Here is a 25882-nt window from a genome sequence, read left to right as displayed (position 1 = left end):
AGACCATTGAACAGCAACTTGGTTCCCTAACAGGGTTCACTCTCCTCAAGGCCAACCATGGCAAACTTGCCAAGGTTGTTAAAGACCATAAACTTGCACTGATGGAACTGCTGCCACAGCACAAGGAACACGGAACGCAGCTTGCGCAACTCCAAAAACAAGTGACTGGACTGCAGGAGAGGGCGGACGACGCGGAGGGGAGGGCCCGACGCAATAACATCCGCGTCATAGGCCTACCGGAACGCTGTGAGGGATCGGATGCTACCAGATTCATGGAACGGTGGTTCAGCGACAATGTAGCACCGGAGGGCCTATCTGACTTTTTCTGTGTAGAGTGGGCGCATAGAATTCCGTCTGGCAGACCAATTGCGGGGCCCAACCCCGTCCCCTGATAGTCAAAATCCTGAACTTTAGAGATCGAGACACTCTGCTGCAGAAGGCGAGAGAACTGTCCCTAATAAAATACGAAAATCAGCGGGTGTCCCTATACCCGGATTACACTGCCCTGGTACAACGTAATCGCTCCCTCTATCAAGACGCAAAGAAAAAACTCGGGGCACTGAACATTAAATATGCGCTGATGTTCCTAGCCAAGTTAAAGGTAATACATAACCAAAAGACACAGTTTTCGGACACACCAGACGAGGTGGAAGAATGGCTTGAAATTTTTGCCCCGGGTGGTCTGGTCCCTTCTCGCAGACTTCCGCTGCATCCCCAAAGCCGAGACGGGTCCGTAAATCGAAACACCTCAAGCTAGGACAAAAACAGCTAAGTCTGGGACTCCCACGCTGGAACAGGCCCTACGTGACCAGACGAAGGCACTGGAGGCGGCCAACAGGTTCCGAGAAGAAACTCATCCAATACTCTCACTCATCAGAGGACATCTCGGCCCACTCTGATTCTAGACTAATATAACATTATTCAGCACTATCACGCTTCAAACCGCTGATGTCTTTCTGGTATAGTGTTTCTATTTGGCCAGTAATGGGGCATGACTTATGTTAGTCACAATGTAGTGCTTATGTAAGATTCCGATATTAGCAGTGCATAGTTGTCCCCGAAGTTCCGATTTCGTGATAAATGCTGCTAAGCACGGTCCAGGCTACATTGAGCTTGCGACGCTCTAATCTCACTAGGCAGCCCACAGAAATGCACCCCCTGCAGCGAAAGCAACACATACACCGTTACTTGTTAGCACCGTTGTGCACATGGTTTGGGCCAGCGCAGTTCTCGCTGCTGGCCCGAGTATTGCAGGTTGTAGTTTAGTAGTTTTCACGGTTTGGCCCACCACCTATGCTGCTCAGGGTACCGCTGTTCCCCTCGCCCCGAACATCCTTCCATCATTAGTACAACTCGCATATACATGCAGGATAGTTATAAAGTGATAACCTGGAACTTACGGGGACTGGGGTCGATCCACAAGAGACACAGAATCTATGCACAATTAAATAGGCGACAAGCACACATAGTATGCCTATAGGAGTCCCACCTGACTACAGCTGAGGTGGCTAAACTCCGTAAGAAATGGAGGGGACTGGTATTTCCCACGTCATATTCCGCCTTTGCCAGAGGTGCATCAATATGGGTTAGGAGTGAGGTCCCTTTCAAGGTACTGGAACAGCGAGCGGGCCCTCTTGGGTAGATGCATTCCAGTGAGAGGCAACCTAGACGGCACACCAATAATCCTGGGCAGCATATATGCTCCCAACTTCGAGCAGGATAAATTCCTTCTGAGCCTTAACCCTGTCCTGGAGTCCTGGGCTGCGTGCCCATGAATACTGGGCGGAGATTACAATGCGGTGATGGATCTCACCATTGACAGATCACACCCCCCTCTTGGTGGAGCCGGCACTATAAGGCAGGCCGAGGCACTATGCAGATGGGCAGAGGGATGGGGACTGAGGGATGTTTGGCGCTTGAAGTATCCAACCAGCAGAGAATACTCATTCTTCTCGCACCCACATCAACTTTACACTTGAATAGATAGGATCTTCTGCTCCAATCTCATCACCACTCAGATCACGCACACCACATATTTGGGTAAAACGCTCTCTGACCACAACCCATTGGAGATTACCTTAGCTTGGGGCAAAATCCCCACTCCAGTCCCCACTTGGAAGCTATAGCCCCAAATGCTTGAGGACTCTGTCTTCCGGGAGGCCTTGTCCGCAGGCATCCACCATTATTTAGCTGAAAACAGTCACTGCCTCCACACCACAGGTGGAGTGGGACACATTCATGACGGTGGTCAGGGGGATAGCCATCAGCACTACAGCAGGGGTGCGACAGGAAACACACAACAACCTCAGAGAAGTTTAAAATTCCCTGAATAACCTTGAGCAGGAAGCAGCGAGTGACCCCACTAAGGGAGCACTCTTGCAGGACACCCAAATTAAGCATGCGGAACTACTAGAAACGCTCAGACACATCGATTACACTGCCTACACACACGCGAAACACGCTGAAGCTGACCAGGCTGGCCTGCTTCTGGCATGCATACTCTGGTCTGACCCCCGCATACCCCAATACACGAGATGACTACTATGGCCGGGGACACAGTAGGCACGCAGCATGGCATAAACGAAGCCTTCTGCGAGTATTATCAGGTACTATACCAATCTCGTTACAACAAACAAATGATGGACGGAATGCTGACAATGCATACATTCTCCCCCAGTCAAGAGATCTGGGTTAAATCCATCGTTCTTTTGCCCACTACACCACCCCAGTTTAGACATGGCCATATGCAAATCAGTCTTGACCCTGTGCCTCATGGGAACAGTCCAGCCCGAACTGCCAAGCCATGTCTTCCCTGGACCGGAATCAAGCATCCTAGGACCGGCCACTGGAGTCCCATGAGGCACAGGGTCAAGACTGATTTGCATATGGCCATGTCTAAACTGGGGTGGTGTAGTGGGCAAAAGAACGATGGATTTAACCCAGATCTCTTGACTGGGGGAGAATGTCTGCATTGTCAGCATTCCGTCCATCATTTGTTTGTTGTAACACTATACCAATCACCCCCCACTCCCACTCCCCCTCCCCACTGGCGGAAGAGGCCCTTGATGCTTTCCTAAGTGATGTACCATTCCTTCAACTGAACAAAGCGGCACAAGATGACCTCTCTGGCACCATCACCAGGGCGGAAATCAAGGAGGCCATCCGAGGCCTCCCTTGGAACAAGGCCCCTGGCCTTGATGGCCTCTCGGCCGAATTCTTAGCTACATTCTCAGATTGCCTGGTACCGCAGCTAGAGTGCCTGTATAACTCTGCGATAGACACAGGAACACTACCCCAGACCACCAGGGAAGCTTTGGTGGTATTCCTCCCCAAACCGGGCCGCTCGGCTACGGACTTATCAGGCTATAGACCTCTGTCTCTGCTCACGACTGAATACAAAATACTGAGTAAAGTCCTCTTAAGTCGCTTACTCCCTTATCTGTATAAGTTAATCCACCCAGACCAATGTGGGTTTGTACCGGCGCGTAGCACTTCACTCAACATTAGGAGACTGTACCACGTTATGACAGCAAACCCCCCAGAAAGATGTAACGCAGGATGTATCACTCTAGATATGAGGCAGGCATTTGATACGCGTAGATGGGACTACATCTTTCAGATGTTCGGGAGATTTGGAATACCTCCAGGCTATCTGAAGTGGGTTAAACTGCTGTATATAGCCCCCACCGTGAGGGCTCGCACTGGGAGCCACATCTCACGGGAATACCTGACTGGCAAAGGCACCGCTGTTGTTCGTATTAGCCCTGGAACCGCTGGCTCTTAAGGTGCGTCGCAGGCAGGTATACGCTTGGGACAGGTTACACACGCAATTTCTGCATATGCAGATGATATAATATTGTATGCCAACGACCTGACCATGGATCTCACACCTATCTCAGACATTTTCACCTCCTTTACACAACTCTCAGGCCTTAGCATAAACGAGAGTAAGTCATATGCCTTCTTTTTTCACCATGGGGAACGCCCAGAGGCGATTCAGTTTGGTCCCCACTCCTTAAAGGTCGCTACACACACGTTCAAGTACCTAGGCATACAAGTGTACAGAACTGTGCCGGACCTCCGGTCGCAGGTCACATTCTGGTCTTCCCTACCGCTCTCTGTAATGGGTCGAGTAGCGATATCAAAAATGGTAGTCCTACCTCGTTTGTTATTCTTCTTTACTAACTTACCGGTAATGATCCTGACCCCGCTTCTCTACTCGCTCAACACGATGCTATCTGATCTGATTTGGGGCAATGGCAGCCGCCCTGTGGGACTGGCTAAACTGCAACTGGACACAGACAAGGGTGGACTGAGAGCCCCAGACTTCCGTGCCTACTGTTACGCGAGTCAACTGCAATGGCTTTCGTATTGGCTGGCAGGGTGTAACCTGCATGGGATAGATTATACACCCGCGGACATAGACCACACACTACTTCTACTGACAGCTAGGGTACCGACCGGTGCCTCAACACTCCTGCGTACTGCGCTTGCATACTGGAAAAAATCCACTCCTTACACGAGTAGCTGCCCTCCATACTCTGATACCACACCACTCTTAGGCATCCCTACCCCCACTGGCTTACTCACTAAACGACGACTTCTTGCCTGGACTGAGGGCGGTGTCACCACAGTGGGCGCTTTGTTTGATGAGGGCACACTCATGCACCATGGCTATTTCATCAGACGTCATGGTGTCTCAGATGCATTAAACCTCACGCTGCAGTCCTACAATATGTAAAGAAGCACTGGGCCCCACACAGGGAGGAACCCACTCGGCATGAACTGGTCTATATGACCCACTTGATGGGAGAAGGATCCCACCTCACTAAATGGCTCTACAAAGGCATTACAGCACACACTAGAATCCCAATGACTGACTTGCCCAATAGATGATCCACGGACCTTGGCACAGAACTGACAGACAAAAAATGGTGCATGATCTTAGAATACCCCAAGAAAATCTCACGTAACGCCAAATTTAAGTTTATTCAATATATGGTCCTACTCAGGGCATATCTCACACCACACCGGCTGAAGCGCATATTCCCAGCCACACAACATCACTGCCCCAGATGTAAGTTGGAAGACGCTGATTACTACACATGCTCTGGCTGTGCCCTGTGCTCGCATCTTACTGGTCGGAAGTGGTTACAATGGTCAAATCTGCGTTTGGGATTCCTGTCTCGGGCACGCCTTATGTCTGCCTACTGGGGTTGTCTCGACACCCCAAGGCACAGAGGCTTCGCTTTATAGATCTAGCACTACTTATGGCCAAACGCTTCATTACGATGCGATGGAAGTCGGTTACACCCCCAACACTCTATGGTTGGCACGTGGAGGTGGTGAGGTGGGGCAGCACGGAAAGTGCTGCAATCCCTCGGGAGGAAGCCTGTGGACTGTGCAAAAAGATAATCTCTTTGGACTCTGATACCATACTGGAAGCGTTCAAGGCCCTTGCACCGCCACCAGTCCCTGTAGCGCGGGACTACTGGAAGCTTTACTGTCCAAGCCCTTTCCAGCTTACACTACACAGTATGTATATTGGAATGTTTGAGGGAAGAGCGGGTGCAGCTAGCAGAGCATTCTGACAAAAAAGTTGATGTGGGATGGGCCAGACGAAGTTGGGGAAGGGAGGGAGGGACAGGCTAGTTTAATGAATGCATTACACTAATCTTCTTATCACACTGCAGCAGTGCTGAAGTGCAGCAAGAAATGAACCTCTTAGGGCTGCATCCGAACAGTATTGTGTATCAAGCACAGACACAATAGGAAATATAATGCTGCTGGATGCACACGGGACTGCTATTGTAACCTTAGCAGCCTTTCCAATCCAGACTGTACTGCGACATTTAACGTATCTAATAGATTTGTTTACTTGGTATTGAATGTTACTTGCTGAAAAAAAACAAATCTAATAAAAAGTGTTTTATAAAAAATTTGTGGCCACGAAGGAAATCTGATCCACTTTGCCCAGGGGCGGCCGTTGTCATGTTGGACCAATCTGTGGCTTTCGACACGGTCGATCATATAGGTTTGGTCAACAGGGTTGAGTAAGCTGGGTGTCTAACAAATAGGCTTCTTTTTAGAACCTTCATTTTACCATGTGGTGTTTCTCAGGGTTCATCACTAAGTCCATCCCTGTTTAATATATATGTCACTCCTCTAGCAGCGTTAATTAGATCATTTGGGTTTTTTTTAGTGACCTACGCCGATGACACCCAAATTGCGGTGTCCCTTTCCAACGCTAATCATGGCATAGATGAATCCTTTCGAAACTGCTTGTCTGCAGTTGGCGATTGGATGTGTAAAAATTGCCTTAAATTAAGCCAAAACAGAGGTGATGTTTGGAAATAATGCATCCTTCTGCAATCCTTCCTGGTGGCGGCTAGACCTGGGAACTCTCCCAGGCCCAAAAAATAAAGTAAAAAACCTAGGCATCATTCTTGATGAAAGACAAACCTACAAAAACAATAGTCAATGCAGTAATTTCTTCTTCTTTCTGCATTTTAAAAACTATTAAGAAAATCGGTCACCTGATCCCATTTGAACCCTAAAAACAGTAGTCCTTGCACTGGTTCTCTCTCTCGCGTTGACTGCTGCAATGGACTTTATCTAAACCTGCAAATCAAGTTTATGATGTCCAAATTACAAACTGTGCAAAACTCGGCAGCCAGAATGTCCTAAAAATTACGCAAATTTCATTCTGCAGCCCAAGGCCTGAATAAGCTTCATTGGCTCTAGGAAGCGAGCCATTTTCAAAGCACTCTACATTGCTTTTAAAGCCTTAGCTGGAACAGGCCCGGACTACTTGAAAAAGAATTTCAGATGGTATTCTCCTAGCAGATCCCTTTGATCCAGCTCTGGAAAAAATTAGTGGTTCCTTACATAAGCTGGTCTCTTGGGGAGGTAGAAGTTTTATTAGAAGCACTGCACTGCACTGGAAAAATTTGCCCCCAGATATAAAAGCTACACCTACTCTTGATCTCCAGATTTTTTTTAAAAACATGGCTCTATGGCAAGCGAGTGTGCTCCACTTTGTTCACAGGCTAGCGTCAGGACGCCTCGGGGCATAAGAGCGCCCTATCAAACCCGAAAATCAATCCACAATTCTTTGAAAAATGCTATTGTTCCTATGAGTTGGAAACCTGCTTTACTGCTCCCTCTGTTGAAGAAACCGAAAGTTGATCCAACTGTTTTAAGTAACTTTAGACCAATATCGCTCCATCCTGCAGGTTGTCAGATTCTGGAGAAATGTGTTAATAAGCAAATATCCCACTTCCTAGAATCTAATAATCTCTTGCATGATTCCCATTCGGCATTACGACCAAGTTTTAGCACTGAATTTGCCCTGTTAGAAGTAACCGGATTCATTAAAGGTAATTTAGATCAGGACTGTTCGGCTATGGTGGTCCCGATTGACTTACCAGCCGCTTTTGATATGTTGTTACACCCGATTTTGTTGGACAGGGTGAGGAAGATTGGGCTCCAAGGGCAGGCTTTTGCCTGGTTAAAATCCTTCCTTGAGGACCCGTCTCAAGCTGTGGTCTCTGCAGGGCTTGCTTTGAGCCCCACTTTATTATTTATCTGGAGCCAGTGGCAAAGTTGGTCGAATCTTAAGGTATATGACTAATTTCATATGCTGATTATACTCAAATGCTGTTTTCATTTAATGAGAACAATGGTAAGGCTTTGAAGCAATGGCTGAGAGGAGTAGCTGAGGGTATGAATAACCATTGCCTCAAATTTATTTCAGATAAAACTGAAATTATTTGTATTATTTTTGGAGCAAACTATTTTCCTCACTCAGGTAGAAGGTGGCCAGATGAACTAGGGGTGTCTCCTGCTTCTACAGTGAGAAATCTGGGTATAAATTTGGATACCAACCTCCCATTTATACCTCAAATTCAGAATTGCTAAACTCAAGTCTATAAAAAGAGAATGCTTCAAATCGTCCCACAATATACTCCGAAGACCATTGTTCATGCTGTAGTAACATCTGGATTGGATTGTGCCCCCATCTAGTATATGTGTCTTCCTGCTCGCTTGATTTAGAGCATGGATACTCACAAACATTTTTCCGGGGGCCGCAAAGTATGGTCTTTGGTGTGACCGAGGGCCGCACTGATGCCAGCGGGGTGGAGTATAAAGTAGGTGTAGGGAAAGCAGAACATGTGTATCCACTGGATCAATTGCGCTATGTGGAAACAGAAAACCCAGCTTCTCCACTTGACCAAAGTGTGTGACCCTAGGCAATTGTTTTATTTCAATTTCCCTCCTTTTTCTTCATTATCACACATAAGAGGACCTCAAAATACATGACTTCAGGATATGTGCTGTACAAAACCATCGCCTGTGCTTGGATGTAATCGCTAATTGTTGTCAGGGTGGAAAGCATGTTTGAAAATTACCACTTTAAAAAAATACTCCTGAATGCACTGTTATAACTCGATTTACTGAGGTGAATTGGTTCTATAGGTCAATGAAGTACACATTTTGAATTTTGAAAAGACTATCGTATTTTTACATGTTTGCTGTCTTTAAAACTGAAGGTGTTCCTAAAGTTAAGGGCCTGGTTACTTCCTTTTGTTTAACTGCAAGTAACCTTTAAATAAGTGCTTGCTGTATATTTCTTTTTTTTGTTGTTTTTTTTTTTGTTAGTTCTGAGTCGAGTAAACAGCCCAGTGCTGCCGCTGCTCAGAGGGCCGCATGTAAAGGCCAGGAGGGCCACATGTGGCCCCCAGGTCGTACTTTGAGTATCCATTATTTAGAGGCTGCAGATTGTTCAGAATGCAGAGGCAAGACTGTTTCTGAGGATACACTTTCAGCAGTCAGTCACTCCGCATTTGAAACGTTTGCACTGGCTACCAGTGACCCAAATGTATTGAATTGAAAACCTAACTTTGGCCTGCAGAGCCTTTTTCCAGAAAGGTTCGGTTTACATAAGGATAAGACTCAAGCTGTGCTACCCAGCCAGATCTCTTAGATCAGTCATTGAACATATCTTTATTCAGTTTATACAAAAACCATAAAAGACAGCAACATAAAAAATAAATGTCAACATTAGCTAAAATGTGATGAAGTAATACAAGAGTTACAATAGAGAACAGATAGCATTGTATACAATTATCAGACATTAAACAACTTCTTCCGCAAACGAATGGCTCCGATAAAAAAACAGGACTGATTAAAACATGTAAACCCATCGGGCAGTAATTTTAGATAAAACACAACGGAGTTGGAACTTGCGTAAAAAGCTTATCAGCTAATACAGGTTTAATAAAGGATTTTTGCAAATTCCTATAAAATGTGCAGAATATGATAAAGTGCAGAGTATACTGTGATGAGACATTGTCCCAACTACATGGATTAAAGACCGATTCAAATGAGCTGCCTCCAGCAACGGGCAGCAAATGATGTAATAAATGAAACCAGTGATAATCCGATGTAACATATAATAGATAATGTTTGGGTAAAAAAAAAGTGGTTTGAAGTGGATGATGCCCTCGGACTGTCTCTTTAGTCAAGTCAAGTCAAGTCAAAAAGGCTTTATTTCGATAAAAATTATCATAAAAGCATCACAATTTAAAAATTTACAGAGAAATTTGATTATAAGTTCATCTAAAAGTATACCTTTTCAGTAAAAATAAATAAATACATCATCATATTAAAAGGGATTAAACAAGTGTTTTTAGCCTTTTACTTCTAATGGCCCATGCCCATGCTAAAAATTTTGCCAGAACACAAGCATAAAAAGGGCGGGAGTCCGACATTAAAATGCGCAATGCTTCAACTTGGTGCCTAGTTCCCAACAAGCGACACAAATGCTTTAGCCATCTGCTTCTTGGGTGAGCATACTCCTTACATTCAAATAGAAAGTGTGCCACAGTCTCTTCTCTGGACGTGCAAAATGGGCAGAGATCAGTGATCTGATCATTGGATTTCCACCGAGAGGTAAACGCACGCAGAGGAAGAGAACCAGTTCTAAATTTGAAGTAGAGGGACCTATCAAAGGGTCTTTCGATGATATCTAGGTATGGTTCCCGGAAAGGTAAGTCCTTGAATTTCAGGAAGTCCTCCGTGAGGCTGCCCAAGGCGTTATTAGTATTCCGCTGGGTCGCGATCCAGTTCCAAAATAATTTCTTCAAGAATGCTTTCGGAGGTGAGGACCTATTCTCCCAGGCTTTACTTAGACCCAAATCACATAAAAGGGCTTTCAAGTCTCGCAGCCATTTTATCTTGTGCCACCCAGGGGATGACATTACTTCGGAAAGGCCCTTTGCATATTTTGCCAGTTCAGGGACTCTCCACAACCTGGCCCATAAGAGTAGTGGGCGAAGTTTTGCTAGATCGCTAATGGGTTGGCAACCCAAATCTAACAGCAACGGGATCATTGGAGTGCCCTGAGGAAGTGACATAATCGCTCTATAGAACTTCCTCTCAGATCTAATTAACTCACTGATATTATATGAGCCCCAGAGTTCGGCCCCATAGAGAGCAGAACTGACTCCCCTAGCAGCATAGATTTCAATGACAGGGGCAATAGGTCTAGATGCACAGGCGCGCTGCTCTTTCAAAAGTGCCCCTGTTACCCTCTTGTGTGCTAGTAACATTTTGCTTAGATGGGGAGCCCACTGCATATTATGTGACAATCGAATTCCCAAGTAGTCAAATACATCCACCCTCCCCAAGGGTATAGCGTTCAATTGTGGGGAACGAACAGATTTTTTTTTGGGGGGGTTCATCACCAGGAACTTGGTTTTTTCAGTATTGATAATCAAGCCCCTTTGTACACAAAAATGCTGGAAGTTGTTAAGCAATTTTTGGAGGCCCATCGGGGATTTAGACAGTAAGAGCGTGTCATCCGCAAAGAGGAGGGTCGGTATGCGCTCACCCGCCAGGGAAGGTTCATCTGATGGGTCTTTCAACAGATGCTCGACCACTCCGTTGACATATAGTGAAAAAAGGGTGGGAGCAAGAACACATCCCTGACGGACCCCTCTCTCAACCGGAATTCTACTAGTCTTCTCGCCTTCTGGTCCCCATCTAATCTGGGCAAAAGTGTCTTCATGGAGTCTTACAATTAATCGTAAAATATAATGGGGTAACCCCATGTCACCAAGCACTCTCCAAAGACTCAGCCTAGGGACGAGGTCAAAGGCAGTCTTCAGGTCAATAAACGCAAGATAAAGACTGCCTTTGCCTATGACCACCACCTTCCAATATATTAAGAGAAGTCTGAATGCTTGTTCAATTGTGCCAGTGCCTGCTCTGAAGCCTGCCTGGTAGTCGGAAAGGATGTTATTATCTCTAATCCATTGTGATATTCCAAGCAGCAATACTTTACCGACCACCTTTTGAGTTATGTCCAGCAGGCTTATGGGTCTATAGTTAGCTGGGTCGTCCCTCGCCCCTTTTTTAAAGATGGGTACAACCTCAGCCCCTTTCCAGGATGAGGGGATTCGAGCACCCTTGGAAATTGCAATAAGCAAGCAGTGAATAATTTTAGCCCATTTCGGGACATCAGAGCGTAACAGATCGCCGGGGATACCATCTGGCCCCGCCGCCTTTTGGGGCTTAATGGTACTAATGGCATGCTCTATTTCTTTTATGGAGAAGGTGGAATCAAAGTTTAATAGGTCTAACTCCCAATCCTTTTGTGCTGGAGTGATATCAGTTATATCAGTAACATGCTCAGCTCTTCTTATTTGGGAGTCACAATTTACTGAAGACACCTTCCTTTCCTGGTCATCCTTGGGAGTGCCAATAATAGTGTTGTTAGAAGGGGAAGAGTACAGCTTAGCAAAGTGGTTGACCCAGACTTGACTAGGGATATTGCAAGTTATAAGGTCAGAGTCTGGTCTTTTTTTTTTCCTGATTATGTCCCAGAAGCGCCTTGGATCTTTCCCTTGGCTTGCCTCTTTTAGAGAGCACCAAAAATCTTCTTCCCAGTCCTTCTTAGCACTAACTAGTAGTTGTTTGTAGTTGTTTCTAGCTCGTTGTATAGCTACTTGGGATTTGCTTCTTATAGCCCCAATCAAGAGAGTTTTTGCGTGCCTACAAGCCGATGTGTACCATTCGCATGTCCCTCTTGGGTTTCGAATTACCACATTTTTAGAAGAGGACTCCCTTTTCAGGAATACATTCCCAATTATCGTGAGTGCTTCCTCGAAAACAGATGTAGCTTTTTCAGGATTAGACAAAGCCAAATCAAAACTGTCCAACTTCGTCTGTGAGGCTAAAAGGACAGTATTTATAGTATTGAGTTTGGTCTCGTCTACTGATACTATATTCCACTTTAAACGTCTCCCACATGCGGAGACTGAAACGTTCTGGGTTAGTTTGGAAGGGTTTTTAATGAGATTACTAATCCAAGGATTTTTAAGGGATAGGGAAAGTGAGTTGTGGTCACTATCAACTGAGGGTAAAACTACCATATCCTGTACCAAACCCCAAAGTTTAAAATCTAACAAGATGTAGTCGATCCTTGAGGTGTGATTAATTCTGTTATATGTGACGGCACCCATGGTGTCTGAGGTTGTGCGGCCATTTGTGGCTCGTAAGCCAAACTCCAGCGAAAGGGCATTGAGCTGGATCGCGCATTGGGACCATTTTTTGATCGGGGGGATTGTTAGAGCAGGAATTCCCCATCTAGCATCGTCCTCACCCAAGTCAAAGGTGTCACCCAACTGTAGTGGCTCATAGGTGCAGTTAAAGTCACCCGCCACCAGGACTTGAGCACCAGCTGTGTGTTCTCTAAGCTCCGTTTCTAGGATTGCCACTATCGGGGACATAGACCCATGTTTGGTACCTCTAACATATATGTTATACAGGTCAAGCTTTAAGCCTCTACTGGGGCCTCTCAAGGATATTCCTAGAATATCAGGGCTATTGATTTGTTTAGGTTTTATATTACAATTTAAGTCAATGCTTACCCAGATAAGAAGGCCTCCCGAAGGGCGACCCTTCCCGTTTCTTGGTGGCACTGCTGGAACAAAATGCGTAGTATAGCCAACTCGATATAGAGGATCCAGACTCCAAGTCTCTTGGAATAAGCAAATCTCATGGTTCCCCACTAGAACATTCCAGTCAGGGATGCTCAATTTCCTTTGGATGCCAGCCGAGTTCCAGCTAAGAATCTTGAGGCTACCCATAGGATCGTGGGCAGTCTTAATACCGGTGCCTAAGTGGTCAAAAGAGGACGGGAATACGGCTGGTTGACTAGGTTCAGCAGGAGTAGAAAACTGGGCATCAATAAGCCCTAGATGAGAAGAAGGGGAGGAACATAGAACTACAGGTTGCAAGATTGCTTGATTAATAGTTTGGGAAAACGGAGGTTTATGACAATTTTCCTTAATTGTAAAACTTTCAAAAGGTTGTGAAAGTTTGGGGCTAAATTGATTAATGCCCTCAAGTCCGTATCCTAATCGCTGTGGTGGTCAATCCACTGCTTCCAAACAACTAAATCTATTGGTAACTGGAGCACCTTTCCAGCCTACAGGGGGGGGCTATATTTCTAGCTTCCTGTACATACCAATCGTCCCATTCCTTTCTACTGCCACGCGTACTGATATGGGGCCGGTTGCTAGCCAGGTTATCAAGATACCTATTTGTAGGAGGGTAAAAGAAAGAGAGCCTTTTTATTTCTATGCCATCAGTCTTATCCCACATACCTCTATGGCAAATATAGTCAACCGTACGTGGATCATCAAAGTTAACTATGACACAATCTCCCCGGATCGATTTCATCTCATTACCTAGCCAGGGTACCCTACGCACGTCTCTTTAGTCATTACAGATAAGGCTCTCCCTTTTTCTTTCCAAGCCTTAAAAGCCATCTTAGCCCATGTAATGTCTTTTGCAATAATGGATTCGGGGTTATTAAGGAGATCATGGTGACCCAACTTGGAAAAACACTCCTTAACTTAACTCAACCACATTATACTGCGCATACGATCAAGAGACACGTAATCTTTTAACACCAGGTGGTTAAAACTTTTAGAGGGGCAATGTGAAACCAAATTCCAGAGTAAGGGCCTAATGTGCAGTTAAATAATACATTTTTAACTCCTCATGCATAATAATGGAGACAACATTTTGAGGGAGACCTAATATACTTCTGAAAAACTTATTTTTCATAACCACTAAGGGGGATGAAGTGACCTACCGTCATGTCTCTTCTGTAGGCAGCGATGGAAACGCATGTTGTATAGATTTCAAGCACTACTCTGACCGATCTATGCCCCAGTCTGGTCGCAATTTCTAAAACTGAGGCAATACTCCTATTAAATAAAGGTTTCCTGGCAGAGAGCAACTGGGACCAAGACATCGTAGAATCAAACAAAATATTTAAGTAAGGAAAATTGGCAACACATCTAAGAAGGTTCTCTTCAATTCAGTAAGTTCTAGTCTTTGTAGCCCGAAGAATAATTTCCATGACATGCGATTTGGTGAAATTAGTGCATAAATCCAGGCTGTCCATGTAATCAACGAAGCTGTTCAGCAGGTGATCTAAGCCTCAGGCTGTTCTAGAAATAAGGACCATCATATGTTACAGAAACACAAGGGGAACCTATGGATACATAGGGACCAGGGGCACATAATGCTTTAAAGGAAGAAGGGCCCCTAAACAAAACATGTATAAGATTTTTACTGCAGGAAAACAATTCTACCCAGATGTAATGTCCAGTAGACAAATTAAGAACACATTTATTAACCAAATAAATCAAAATCAGTTGGTGAAGACACAAAACAGAAAGGGCACAAAATAAAATACCCTGAAGGACTACAGGCAGTAATGTGCAACATAAATCAAGAAAATGGTTAGTCCCAAATAAACCTACAGCAGCACTTATTCCCCTATGTTCATTAATCTATACAATAAATAGACGTTTTGATCCTTATGCAATTACAGGATCATCATGAGGACATTTCATTTCATGCCTGAGATGTTACCCAGTGGTAAAAGAAAATGACTGAAAGAACAGAGGGAGAAAAAAGGAGAGAAAAGAAGGAAGACTGAATCAGTTGCCAGTTGGAAATTAACTGTATGCCTACCATGATCCAGAAGTCTCTTGGGGAGACAATAATTAAGTGCTTAGGGCCAAATACAGGGGTGAGGCCCAACCAGATAATTAATATGGTAGAGAAGTGCTCACCATGTAAGGACAATTGAATTAACCAATCTGGAAATAGGGGAATGCAGATCAGCCAAGACCTATAGCATTGCAAACCCCAGTGGGATAGAAAACCAAACAAAAGGTAATTACCTGAGGATACCGAGTGGTCAGTGACCGCCCGGAGTGCAGGATTTCAAAAAAGGGCCAAGTTGGAAAAGAGGCATGGATTTTACGCCTGTCGGGTAGCTTAATTGAAGAGATAAGAACGCTGGCATAGAGATAAGCTTGGAACCGACTATTATATCGGGAATTAGAAAAATGAATTACCAAAATAAATGAACCATGTAGAAAAAGTAAAGTAGCCCAGCTAATTATCCTACATACCAGGGACCACTTATTGCACAGGGCCAGGAGGAATTACCACGGATGACGTTTCTGGCTAATGCGTGAAATAGTGCTCGACTAGTGTGCTGTGAACAAATGAATAAGAATGAAGTTTAGGCAAGAAGAATAGCAATGGATGAAGGGGGACAAAGTCCTGCCCCAGCCAAGTAAGTTCAAATCTCCCCTTAGATCAAGTAAACTTATGTTGTTGCAAGTCCCTATAAGTACTTAACTGAGAGGACGGTACAGATCTTTTTCATACCTCACACCCAGACTTTGCAATGCCCTCCCCCTTTTTGAAACACTCTCCCTGAATCTATTTTCAAAAAGAAATTAAAGACTTTTATTTGTAATTATTTTTCTGATTATTAAAATTTCTTTTAGTGCCTGAAGAAGCATTCTCTGTTAGAGCTGGGATGCTTCTTTTGTAGCAGAGTTGTGCTGTACAAATGGATTATTGTTATCTGAGCAGTAAATGATCACGCTGCAGTCTACCTTGGCACCAGGATTCGCCTACAAGTGATGCAGACAGACTGTGCCCTTTCCTTCTGGCTGATGCAACACTCACCAATAGATTGCTTCTGAATGCCAATTCTCTTGCTCCACCCCATCCATCAAGACTTCGACAGCAGTAACTCCATCTTTACAGCTTCCAGAAGCACTCACTTTAGTAGGGGTCTGATAGTACTCCTTCAGGCCAGTACCAGCTTTCTACTGTAGCACAGCTTCCCATTTCTCCTTCAGGAGTGCTGTAGGTTTCCGCAGCTCTTTCTCCATGTTTCTGTAGCCCGCCCAACCACCATGCTTCTCCCGTCTCCTGCAAGCTCCTGAATTTCAGAATCCTGACAGCTCTTCTCCCCCCAACCCACCCTTCAATCTTCACAGCATTTCCCTACATTTGCTAGTGCAGGGCATCCCTGTCGCGTTGATGGCTACTGAGAGTGACTTTCAACCAGTCCTGTTTTCTTCAGCCAATAGCACTAAGCATACTGTGATTTCTCGCTAGGACCAGGCTTACCATGTGAAATTTGGAAGTACGAATTCCAGGATATAAGATGGAACTTGTAGAAGGCATCCTCATGGCATGGGGTCAGTTGAAAGCTGAAGAGTTGTACATCACACAGGCATCTCAACTTAAGAGCTCCTTTCAATTTCCAGTTGCACTATAAAATGGTTTATTAACAAAAGAAAGTTGTTGTCTGAAACACAGGCTTGGTCGGCCAAGGTATTGGATTCAACTCTTAAGAAAAAGCAAAGTTCACTAATATAGGATTTTGCACTCCGACTTCCAGTGGATATCGCATGACTTTGTAGAGTCTGAGGCCCTGAGAAAGTAAGAAGACAGTGCTCAGTTATAACAAGAATGTTAACTTTTTCAACTGAGCAAGCTAATCAACACTTTCTGGTCTTGAGAGGCAAGACACTGGGACTCTGAAGATCAGATGGTCATTCCTTTAGGCACAGTTAGGGTAGGCAAGAAAACATACCTGTATCTGTTTGAGTTAATATAGGACAGCAACTTGTTTCACAATCCCCTCCCTCCTACTGTATTGCGCAAACTAAGAGACATCAATAATCATTGAACAGTTTAAGTACATTTCCTTATCAGAGTCAAAACCTTCCATAGATCCATAGTCTGATTTCAAATCCAGGAGTTTGTTGTCAAAAGGTTTGAGGGATAGGGAACGTTTTCCTGTCTCTAGGCAGGTGACTAATGGATGCAATACAGACCGATGTAAATTAATATGTGAATGAAAAAGAGGACAATCTTCGTTGCCCAGCCTTCAAAAATAGCTTTTCAACAAGAACCCATACTCGATCCTACAGAATCTAGCTTGAAATCTAGTGTGTGTTTGTATGTATGCGTGTGTTTGTGTGTGTGTGTGTGTGTGTGTGTGTTCTTCACACTTTCACATATTTGAATAATCTGTTTGTATTCCCAAACATGTGTTCGCTATGAGAATACAGCTTTCTTAACCTACAGTTGGAGAAAGTCTACCTTTGTCAGCCAAAACAAAACTGAGAACCATACTGTTTTTGTAAAATGACAGTTCTTTGAGCCTGTAGCGAATCCGAAATCACTTCTTAAGTTATGGCAGTTCACTACATCCTGTACTAGCTAATAGATTTTGTAGTTATATAGTCCCATCCCAAAACTAGGGAATAGAATGTCAAATTTTCCTGGGCATCATTTTGTAGAGAGTTTGGCTTGCGTGTGGCTTATGGCAAGTACAATACAGGCAGGTTAACATGATCTGGACCAGTCCTTTGGTAACCTGGTAACAGGCCTGATTGCGGCATGTCATATATGTCTCTGGCTTATCACCGGTTCATCTGCTGGTGTAGAGCACCGCTGATGCGACTTTGAAGAAATAAGGAAGCAGTCTAGAATCTGGTCTAGCAAGTTACGAACAATCACACCCACCATGGCCTCTAAAGATCCTGCTGTTTCTAGTTCACGAGCCATTCATTACGCAGTGCCCACAAGATGAACATCTGGAGGTGAGATTTTGCTTGTCATTGAAGAGGGGAATAAAGACTATGACTTTCACATTGAGCGGTAGGTAGTGCACATGATGGTTCAAGGCATTATTTTTTTATGTTGTAGGGAATGGGAAACATGGACACACTTGCCTTGTAGTCAGTTGGCAGGTGGGCATTGATCCTGCATGAAGAGCGATTAAGGTTCTTCTTGTACTGCACCAGGAAATGGAGAATAGAATAGTCGTGGCGAAGTGAATTTCTGACTCTAGATGTGCAGCCGGCTTGATGCTTTTGATTTATGCCCACCGCCCAGGCCTTCGGACAAAACCTACACAGTCTGCATATCAGCAGGGCTCACAGTGAAGAGGACTGGTCATACCAGACCAGATAGCTGGGAGGCTTCCCTCTAATGGGGGTCACATGCAATATCAGTGGGCAGGAGGAAGAGCTGCATCATGAGACTTGTGCAGCTGGGTAATAGTAATGGGAGCACTTCCAAGTTCGGACATAGACTCAGAATCATCTGCAGGAGCGGCCTGTGTAGCTGTTGCAGGATCTACTTAGCTGACTGGAATAAGCGCAACGGTTGCTTGGTCCACCATTCCGCAGTCACTTGGTTCAGTGGTCAGCTTGAAGTACGATGAATGGATGCAAAGCCTGCAGCACTTGACACTGTTGTTCTTTGTGAGCAGGATCTGGTAGTGAGCTTGCAAAAGGTGCTGATTTGTACTGGTGTATCCTCCCATGAACCCATCATTATACAGGCTGCAGAAGGGGACTGGTTCCAGTTGGACAGATGAGCAAAGAATCTCAAACCTGAAGCTATTGAGACAACACATTAGTTTGTAATATTGCAAGTCACATGTGCAACTCAACTAAAGGTGAAGCCATTGGAGGGGTAGAAGCAAGAGTATATCATTGGGCACCACATTTTATTTAATAGGGGCTCAGTTTGGTCTTTTGAGCAGGAGTGGCTTGAAGTGACCAGAGTACCAGAGTATCAGGCCACTACAGCCCTCTTTCAATAAAAATCTTAGATATCTTATTTGTGAGAGTTACGTTGAGTTGCTCAACTTTCCATAGAGACTTGAGGTGGTAAGCACAATGAAAGTTTTGTTTAATTCTTAGAGCTTTGCTTAGTTCTTGAACCACAGACCACACAAATGGAGTACATACTTCACTCCATAGCCGAAGGGGAGCTCCAAACCTATTGATAGTCTTGCCTACAGTGATTGCATCAGCTCAAGCACGAGTGGGCTTCAATCCATCCAGAAAACATATATTCCAGATTCCAAACATAAACCAACAACAAGAAATTTGAATAAATTAAATTTAAAGTGGCCGAAAGGCCTCCATGGAGATGATTAGGAACTTGAGGTTCGGACACCCTTCTCAGTGTTGTGGGTTTGACTAGTATCATGGGAATTGAAATACTAGAGGATTCTCAATTTTAGTGGTTGGTAACAATGAAGCAAAAGTATGTGGTACAGCGACAGTAGGAGCTGACCTTAACTCAATATTTTCAGACACTTTAACAAGATGGGCTGCAGCTGCCACAGTTCGTGTAAACATGGTGGACGCCCTGCATTGAAAGCATCAAGAACAGATGAGTAATATGTAGTGAGTTTCTTTTTTTTTATCACTATGAAGTTATGCCTAGACTAAAGTCCTCGCTCATATGCCAGTACAATATACGGGGCTTGTTATAGTCGAGTAATCCCAAAGCAGATGTAGTGGACAGTGCTTGTTTCAATGTTAGAAAGACTTGTTCTCCTAGGACTAGGGAAAGAGTTCGGGCAATGGCAATATTTGCATATTCTAATTTCTGTTGGCTGTGTTGCCCAGCCATCACAAAAGAGTTTGTACCCGTGAAACAGTAGTAGTTTGTGGTAGCTTATGGATGGCTTCAATGCTTCTGCCAGAGGTGTCGCTTCCTGGCCGAGTTGTCATAGACTAAATATCGAACATTGGGGTAAACAGAAGTATAACTTCTTTTTAGGTGTTTATTACATTCTTTATCCAATATAATGAGCATATACAGGAAAACAACCTTGCAGTGGTTCAGTGACCTAAATGCAACAACAAATCAATGTATATAACTAATGTAGATACTTTAAGGAAGTTGCAGATGTCCAAATCTATTTAAAAAAAAAAATATTTTTCATTAATTTATTCAAACCCTCATCATTCGGGGACCATTATTATTGCATAGAACAGTGTAGGAAATGATCATCTTTTGCCCGATGTCCACCCAGATTTTTTCCATATCTGCTTTGTTGGCTTTCGAACTCTATGCACTTTACCCCTGCCAACCAGTGGTAAAGTGACTATGCTCTCCTTGCAAAAGCACCACTAAGATGCTCAATATTTGCGTAGGGCAAGATGTTATTACACTTACTCCCACTTTTACATTTCTGGGTATTTTATTTGATTGTGAGGGGAATTGGAAAAGCGCCATGAAGTCAAAAAAAATTGAAATGTTTTAGATCGATTATGGCCTCGTGTAATTTTGCCAGAAAAATAGGATGTAAACCGCCAAGAGAAATGTTAAAGATTTATAATGCAGAATGATTCCCATGTATGGCTCTGATCTGTGGGGCTATGTAAATTTGGAACGACTACAGGTGATTGAAAACGCTTTCTTTAAAAATCTTCTGGCGCTTCACCCTAGCTATTGTAATTTTGTGTGCTGTTCCAAACTGGGTACTACATATCTAACCGATTTGATAAGAATACAGCCAATCCTCCTTTGGTACAAAATCTGGACATCAGATCATCTGGAATTCAACCGTACTTTCGTTAAGGACTGTTGTGACTCTGACCACTCATTAAATGTTCCCTGGCTAAAGTACATCAAGAACTTCATGGTAGATATTAGTCACCCTGAATTCTACGAAACTCCAGTTACCTTGAACAATATGACAAAGAAAGCACTTAAATTAGAATGTTTAAATCACCTAGAAGAACTGAGACTATCAGTGGAATTAACTAAACCTTCAGTCCAACATAACCAAAGGGTTTTAACCACCTTTTCAATCCAACTGTATCTTTTTAATGTTTTAAATACACAAGACATATTTGTTTTAACGCGTTTTTAGATAAGATATATTTTATCGTTTGACAACATTTCCAAGTACTAACAATTGGGCATAGGATCTAATGTTATGTCCTTGTGACAATTTGTCCAAACGGCATTTTTATATTTGGAATTGCTTCCCAATTTATATACATGTGTGGTACTAGCAAGGTTTCTTAGGGCTGTATTATCTAGAAGAAAAAGATGTCTTGGACCATCTTAAACTGTGATTGTTATGCATGTTATTTGTTGGGCACGATGTGCTCTATGAATTTTCATGCTGTTTATTGACATATGGTGATTCTAGATAGGCCTAAAAGGTTTTTATATGTATTGTGTGTTGTTCAAGCGGTATGCATTATATTAAGCACTAATGTCCCTTTGTGAATGCACTTTTGGCATGTAGGCATTTTTTTGGGCGATTTCCTGTAAAAACCAATGCGAATTCTTTTAATTACAGATATGATTATCTATTTTATTGTATGTTCAATGCACTCTTATGTCTATTGAAAAATAACCAAATAAAGAATATTTTGACTTGACTATGCCCCACCCCCCTTTAAGCATGGCTGAATTTACATATTCCTAACTGACTTATTAAAGTTGCCTATAAGTCCCAAATATATGGCATAAAAAGTGCATCCAGGGCCTGGAAGTCAAATGCCCCTTGTGTACTGCAGCACCTATTAGACCATCCACTACAGTAGTAGGGCAGACATGACTTCAGGCCAACCCTGTGCAGCCTGACTACTGCAGTAAAAACCTACAATTTGGCCTGTCAAACTTTTTTGACGGGAGAAACCTCCCTGTTAAATATTAATAAGCCACCCCTTTGTAGGCTGTTCACCCTAAAGGGCGGGTGCATGCTTTTTAAAGTAGGACAAGTAGAAATTTTAAGTAAACATGCCCTTACAGTGACTAGCACACAAACACTATATTCACTGTAGGAAGGCTATGGATACCCATAGAGTACAATGGGAAGCGGGATTAAATATCTATTCTGCTTTCTCTGAATTCGGCCTAGCTAGAAATAGGATTAAATCACTCCTTTTAATATTTATAAAAAATCTAATTTAATGGTAAAGTCAGATTTTCTATAAAATAAATATTGAGGTAAAGTAGCTTTTCGAAAGATGCCTTTTCCCTGCCTAGAGCTTTTTGAGGCTGTTCTACATTAGCTCTCCAGCATCAGCCTTATGTGATTAGCCCAGTAGGTGATTAGCCCAGATTTAGTCCAGTAGGTGATTTGCCCTGATGAGGTGTGAAACCTACTCCCAGAACAGTGCCAATGGCTGGGGGGGGGGGGGGATTTTCTCTTTGCCCGGCTGGAAGACCACTTGGGGTGTACCCATCAACTTAATTTACTTCAGAGTGACCTCCTCTGCCACACGTAAATGTTTGTTGACACCTGTAAAGGCCCCGTTGTTTGTCCTCCCAGGCAGGCACTAAGCCCAGTGGGTGGAAAGCTGCCCGCTAAACTGATTTGAAGTAAACAAAGAAGAGGGGACTACTCATCATCCTGGCCACTCCTGTGGGTGGGCACACAATCTCCACAAGGCAAGAAGGGTTTCTCTATCTTGTATTTTAGGAATGAGGGGGGCTGTGGGATTGCAGTAGGGCAGACAGGAACTGCTGCAAAAGTGGGTAGGGATATCCTGGGGACAATTTACCACATTGGTTAGGGATGTTCCTGCAGTCCCTCTACTTAATAGCTAGTGGCAGACATAAATGCATCATCGAAAGGCACCCTCCTCCGAATACTCTACCTGAGGAAGAACAGAAGAGGACTGGACCTTCTGTCTGTCGCCTGAAAGAAGGCCTGAATCTGCTCCTTTTTCTACACAGGACAATGAAGTCTACTCCAGGAGTCAGTTGACTGACCTCCTGTGTGGCTACAAGGCTTCAAAAACTGCAAGAGGCTTTTTTTCTGAAGTTCCCAGATGACCAGTAGCAACTTGACCGGACCTGGACCCTACTGGTGCCCTCTGCTGGAGTAAACCTTGACCCAGAGTTGTTTCTCAGGTGCTGGTACCCTTCGCTGTGTCTAACCAGACGTCTCCTACCACCCATGAACACCTGGGACTTTTTTGGACTTCCAGAGCTCCGTAGGTCCTGGACAAACCACTCCAGCCTATCTTACAATAGTGCAGCCTCATTGGGCTAAGAAATCAGTTTTGTCACGCTAGGAGCTTCTCTGCAGCAGCTAATCCAGTGCAGCAGACCCTCAGCATGAAAGCAAGCATCTGGCATCATGGAACTTATTGGCTAATACTACAACATCCTTGCCCTACTAAAGGATTCCATGCTCCAAAAAAGGAGACTAAGTCCAAAGGTAAAAATCTTGACTGTGTGAAGGTACCAAAAATATCTGACCAGTGAGAGGATTTATCTAGGCATGAAACATACATTTTTCTTGCTTGGAGCTTTTTGCGCCCAAACCAGCGGCTTCAGCGGTCTGTCCCCAAAAAAATCTATTCGAATTTGTGAGGACATCCTCGAATGCAGCCTGCTGCCTTGCGCTACTAAGGGATTTTGACTTCAGGAAAAAAAGACTAAGTCCCAAGGTAAACCTCCTACATGGTTACCTGATCAGATCTCCATCACGGTCAGCCTCAAATTACACAATGGTCCTGGTTTACCGTGACCATCAACTATCTTTGGTGATATGCACATTCTGGTGCTATTTTTATTTAAAACGATATACATTCAGTTCTCTGGCATTCCGAGTTTGGGCAATGTGGGTGTACGAATGTTGTTTATGCTGATTGGGTGTACTGTGGGGCAAGTAAGAAATCACATTTCCTGCCCTTGGGGGGTAAAACAGCTCCAACTTTTGAGCTTTTCTGTAGCACGAGCAATACCCAATTAATGATCAAACACATTTTTCATTTTGCTACCCCATTGGATCCGCAGGAAGCCTGAAATACATGCACTGGGTGTGACTTGATAACTGCTTGCCACATTTGATACAGTTTCAAGTAACATTTTAAACCACACCCTAAGGTTGTTTTGTGTACAAGATCGTGTTATGTTTTTTAATTTAAAGTCCAAAATTGTGGCAGAGGTTTGGTCTTACCTTAGCGCTCCCAGTGCTTACTTTGTGATGCTGCCACTACATATGCTAAGTTTGTTGTAAATCTGTCCCATGGTATTAGTTGTAGGTGTGAGTAAAGCTTCCAATGGGAGGTAAAATGGGAAGGTGAGTCTTTTTTTGTTTTTATTTGATTATGCTAAGTATGTTCAAACTTGGGCACAGATCTGTCAATGGTGGCCAGTATTATAGGCATATCAATAAATTCCTTTTTAATGGTAATGTGTCTGTACCATAACTGCACAGTGACAACTGCCCCTGTGCATCAATGAGTTTGGCGGGATCAGGGCAGAAGGAGTGATGTGGGTGTAAAGAACGCAGATGAGATCAGACAACTGTCAGAGTTTTACTTTTTCATTGTTACTTTCTAAATTGAAGAATATGTGACTGTTATTGAGCTATTGGTACGAATTTGTAACGTTTTGTTAAGTTTGTTACTGTAAGAAAATTGTGTACTGCTAGATTACACTTCAGTAATAACCAACATTTAATGTATTAAAATTCCCTATATTTTATATTGAAGTTTTAAATTAAGATGTGCACTGTTTTTATAGGTATACCTAGAACGGCTTCTTACATATGCAGAAATTGACATTTGTCCATGCAACTGGAAGAGGATCGTTCTGGGGGCCATTTTATTATCCTCTAAGGTTTGGGATGACCAGGCTGTATGGAATGTCGATTATTGTCAGATCCTGAAAGACATTACAGTGGAGGATATGTAAGTACAAAGCTGTGTATATTAGGGCTCATGATTTTATGGTATATTTTTTTGGGACATTTCTGTCTGTATTTATCCATATTTATTTTTTGCTAATCTTATGTGTACTTATCCATATTTATTTTGGGTTTTGTGAAAAAATGAAGTTGAAACTAGTTTATATCCACATTTATGTAACTGATAAATATGTATTCTGGATTGAACACCTGATTTTAATGATATGAACACCTACACATGATAAATCAATGCACGTATATAAAAACATGAACATTTTAGTATTAAGGTTGTGCATATCTAGTGTTTAAGAAAATTCCTTTGTTTTTTAATCTCTTACCAGTCAATCCGCACAGCTATTGGCCAAGCAGTCATGACTGACAGCATTTATAATCAGACTAAAAAGATCCAATTTCCGTTTTTATCCACATTCAAAAATAAATACAGACAGGAAAATAAATCTTTTTCTGTCTTTATTTATCTGTAAAAATCTGTAAAAACGGAAAACAGGGAGCCTTAATTATATTCCATCCAGATTATTTTAATTTTCAGCCCATCATTTTGAGCTTTTTGTCCTGTACAATAATCTGAAACTTCAGAGCCCCTTAATACATGTGAGATGCAAAACCGCGGTGGATCGGCAAGATCAAATTAGTATCTACTCTTGTAATTGTGGTTCCTCAAACATTCACTAATGGGATAAAATAAAAGTATTCCCACACAGTAATGTGTTAAAGTCAAATGTTTAGGATTATATACTAGCTGGTGAATACACTGGAACCCAACCTATTTTGAAGATTTTAAATGACAAAGTTGCCTGTTCACCTCAAACATATATCTTGATGTCAAGTTGATGGACGACATTAAAACAATGAAAGACTACTGTCCTTGCAGCAAATCGAATCTGTGATGTATGAATTACAAGCAGTTTTCTACAGCACCACAAAGCTGTTTTATTGGTTTTGTGTGTTATGATGTGTACTTAGTCATTGTCCTCTTCTGGCAGATACCGA

The 25882-nt window shown here is 43.3% G+C and overlaps 1 protein-coding gene across 1 annotated transcript in view; it reads left to right on the top strand.

Annotated features, from left to right (window-relative positions):
• The window catches only part of CCNYL1 (cyclin Y like 1), a 332747-nt gene that overhangs the window by 193248 nt on the left and 113617 nt on the right, over positions 1-25882 (top strand). Inside the window, exon 8 of the mRNA XM_085648879.1 lies at positions 24709-24875. Within this exon, the coding sequence (XP_085505005.1) occupies positions 24709-24875 (167 nt within the window). The remainder of the gene's footprint in view (positions 1-24708; positions 24876-25882) is intronic.

The sequence above is a fragment of the Triturus cristatus genome, chromosome 3_2 (assembly GCF_964204655.1).
Source record: "Triturus cristatus chromosome 3_2, aTriCri1.1, whole genome shotgun sequence".
NCBI lineage: Eukaryota > Metazoa > Chordata > Amphibia > Caudata > Salamandridae > Triturus > Triturus cristatus.
Note: the sequence above shows the minus strand (reverse complement) of the source record. Positions and strands in the feature narration are given on the sequence as shown.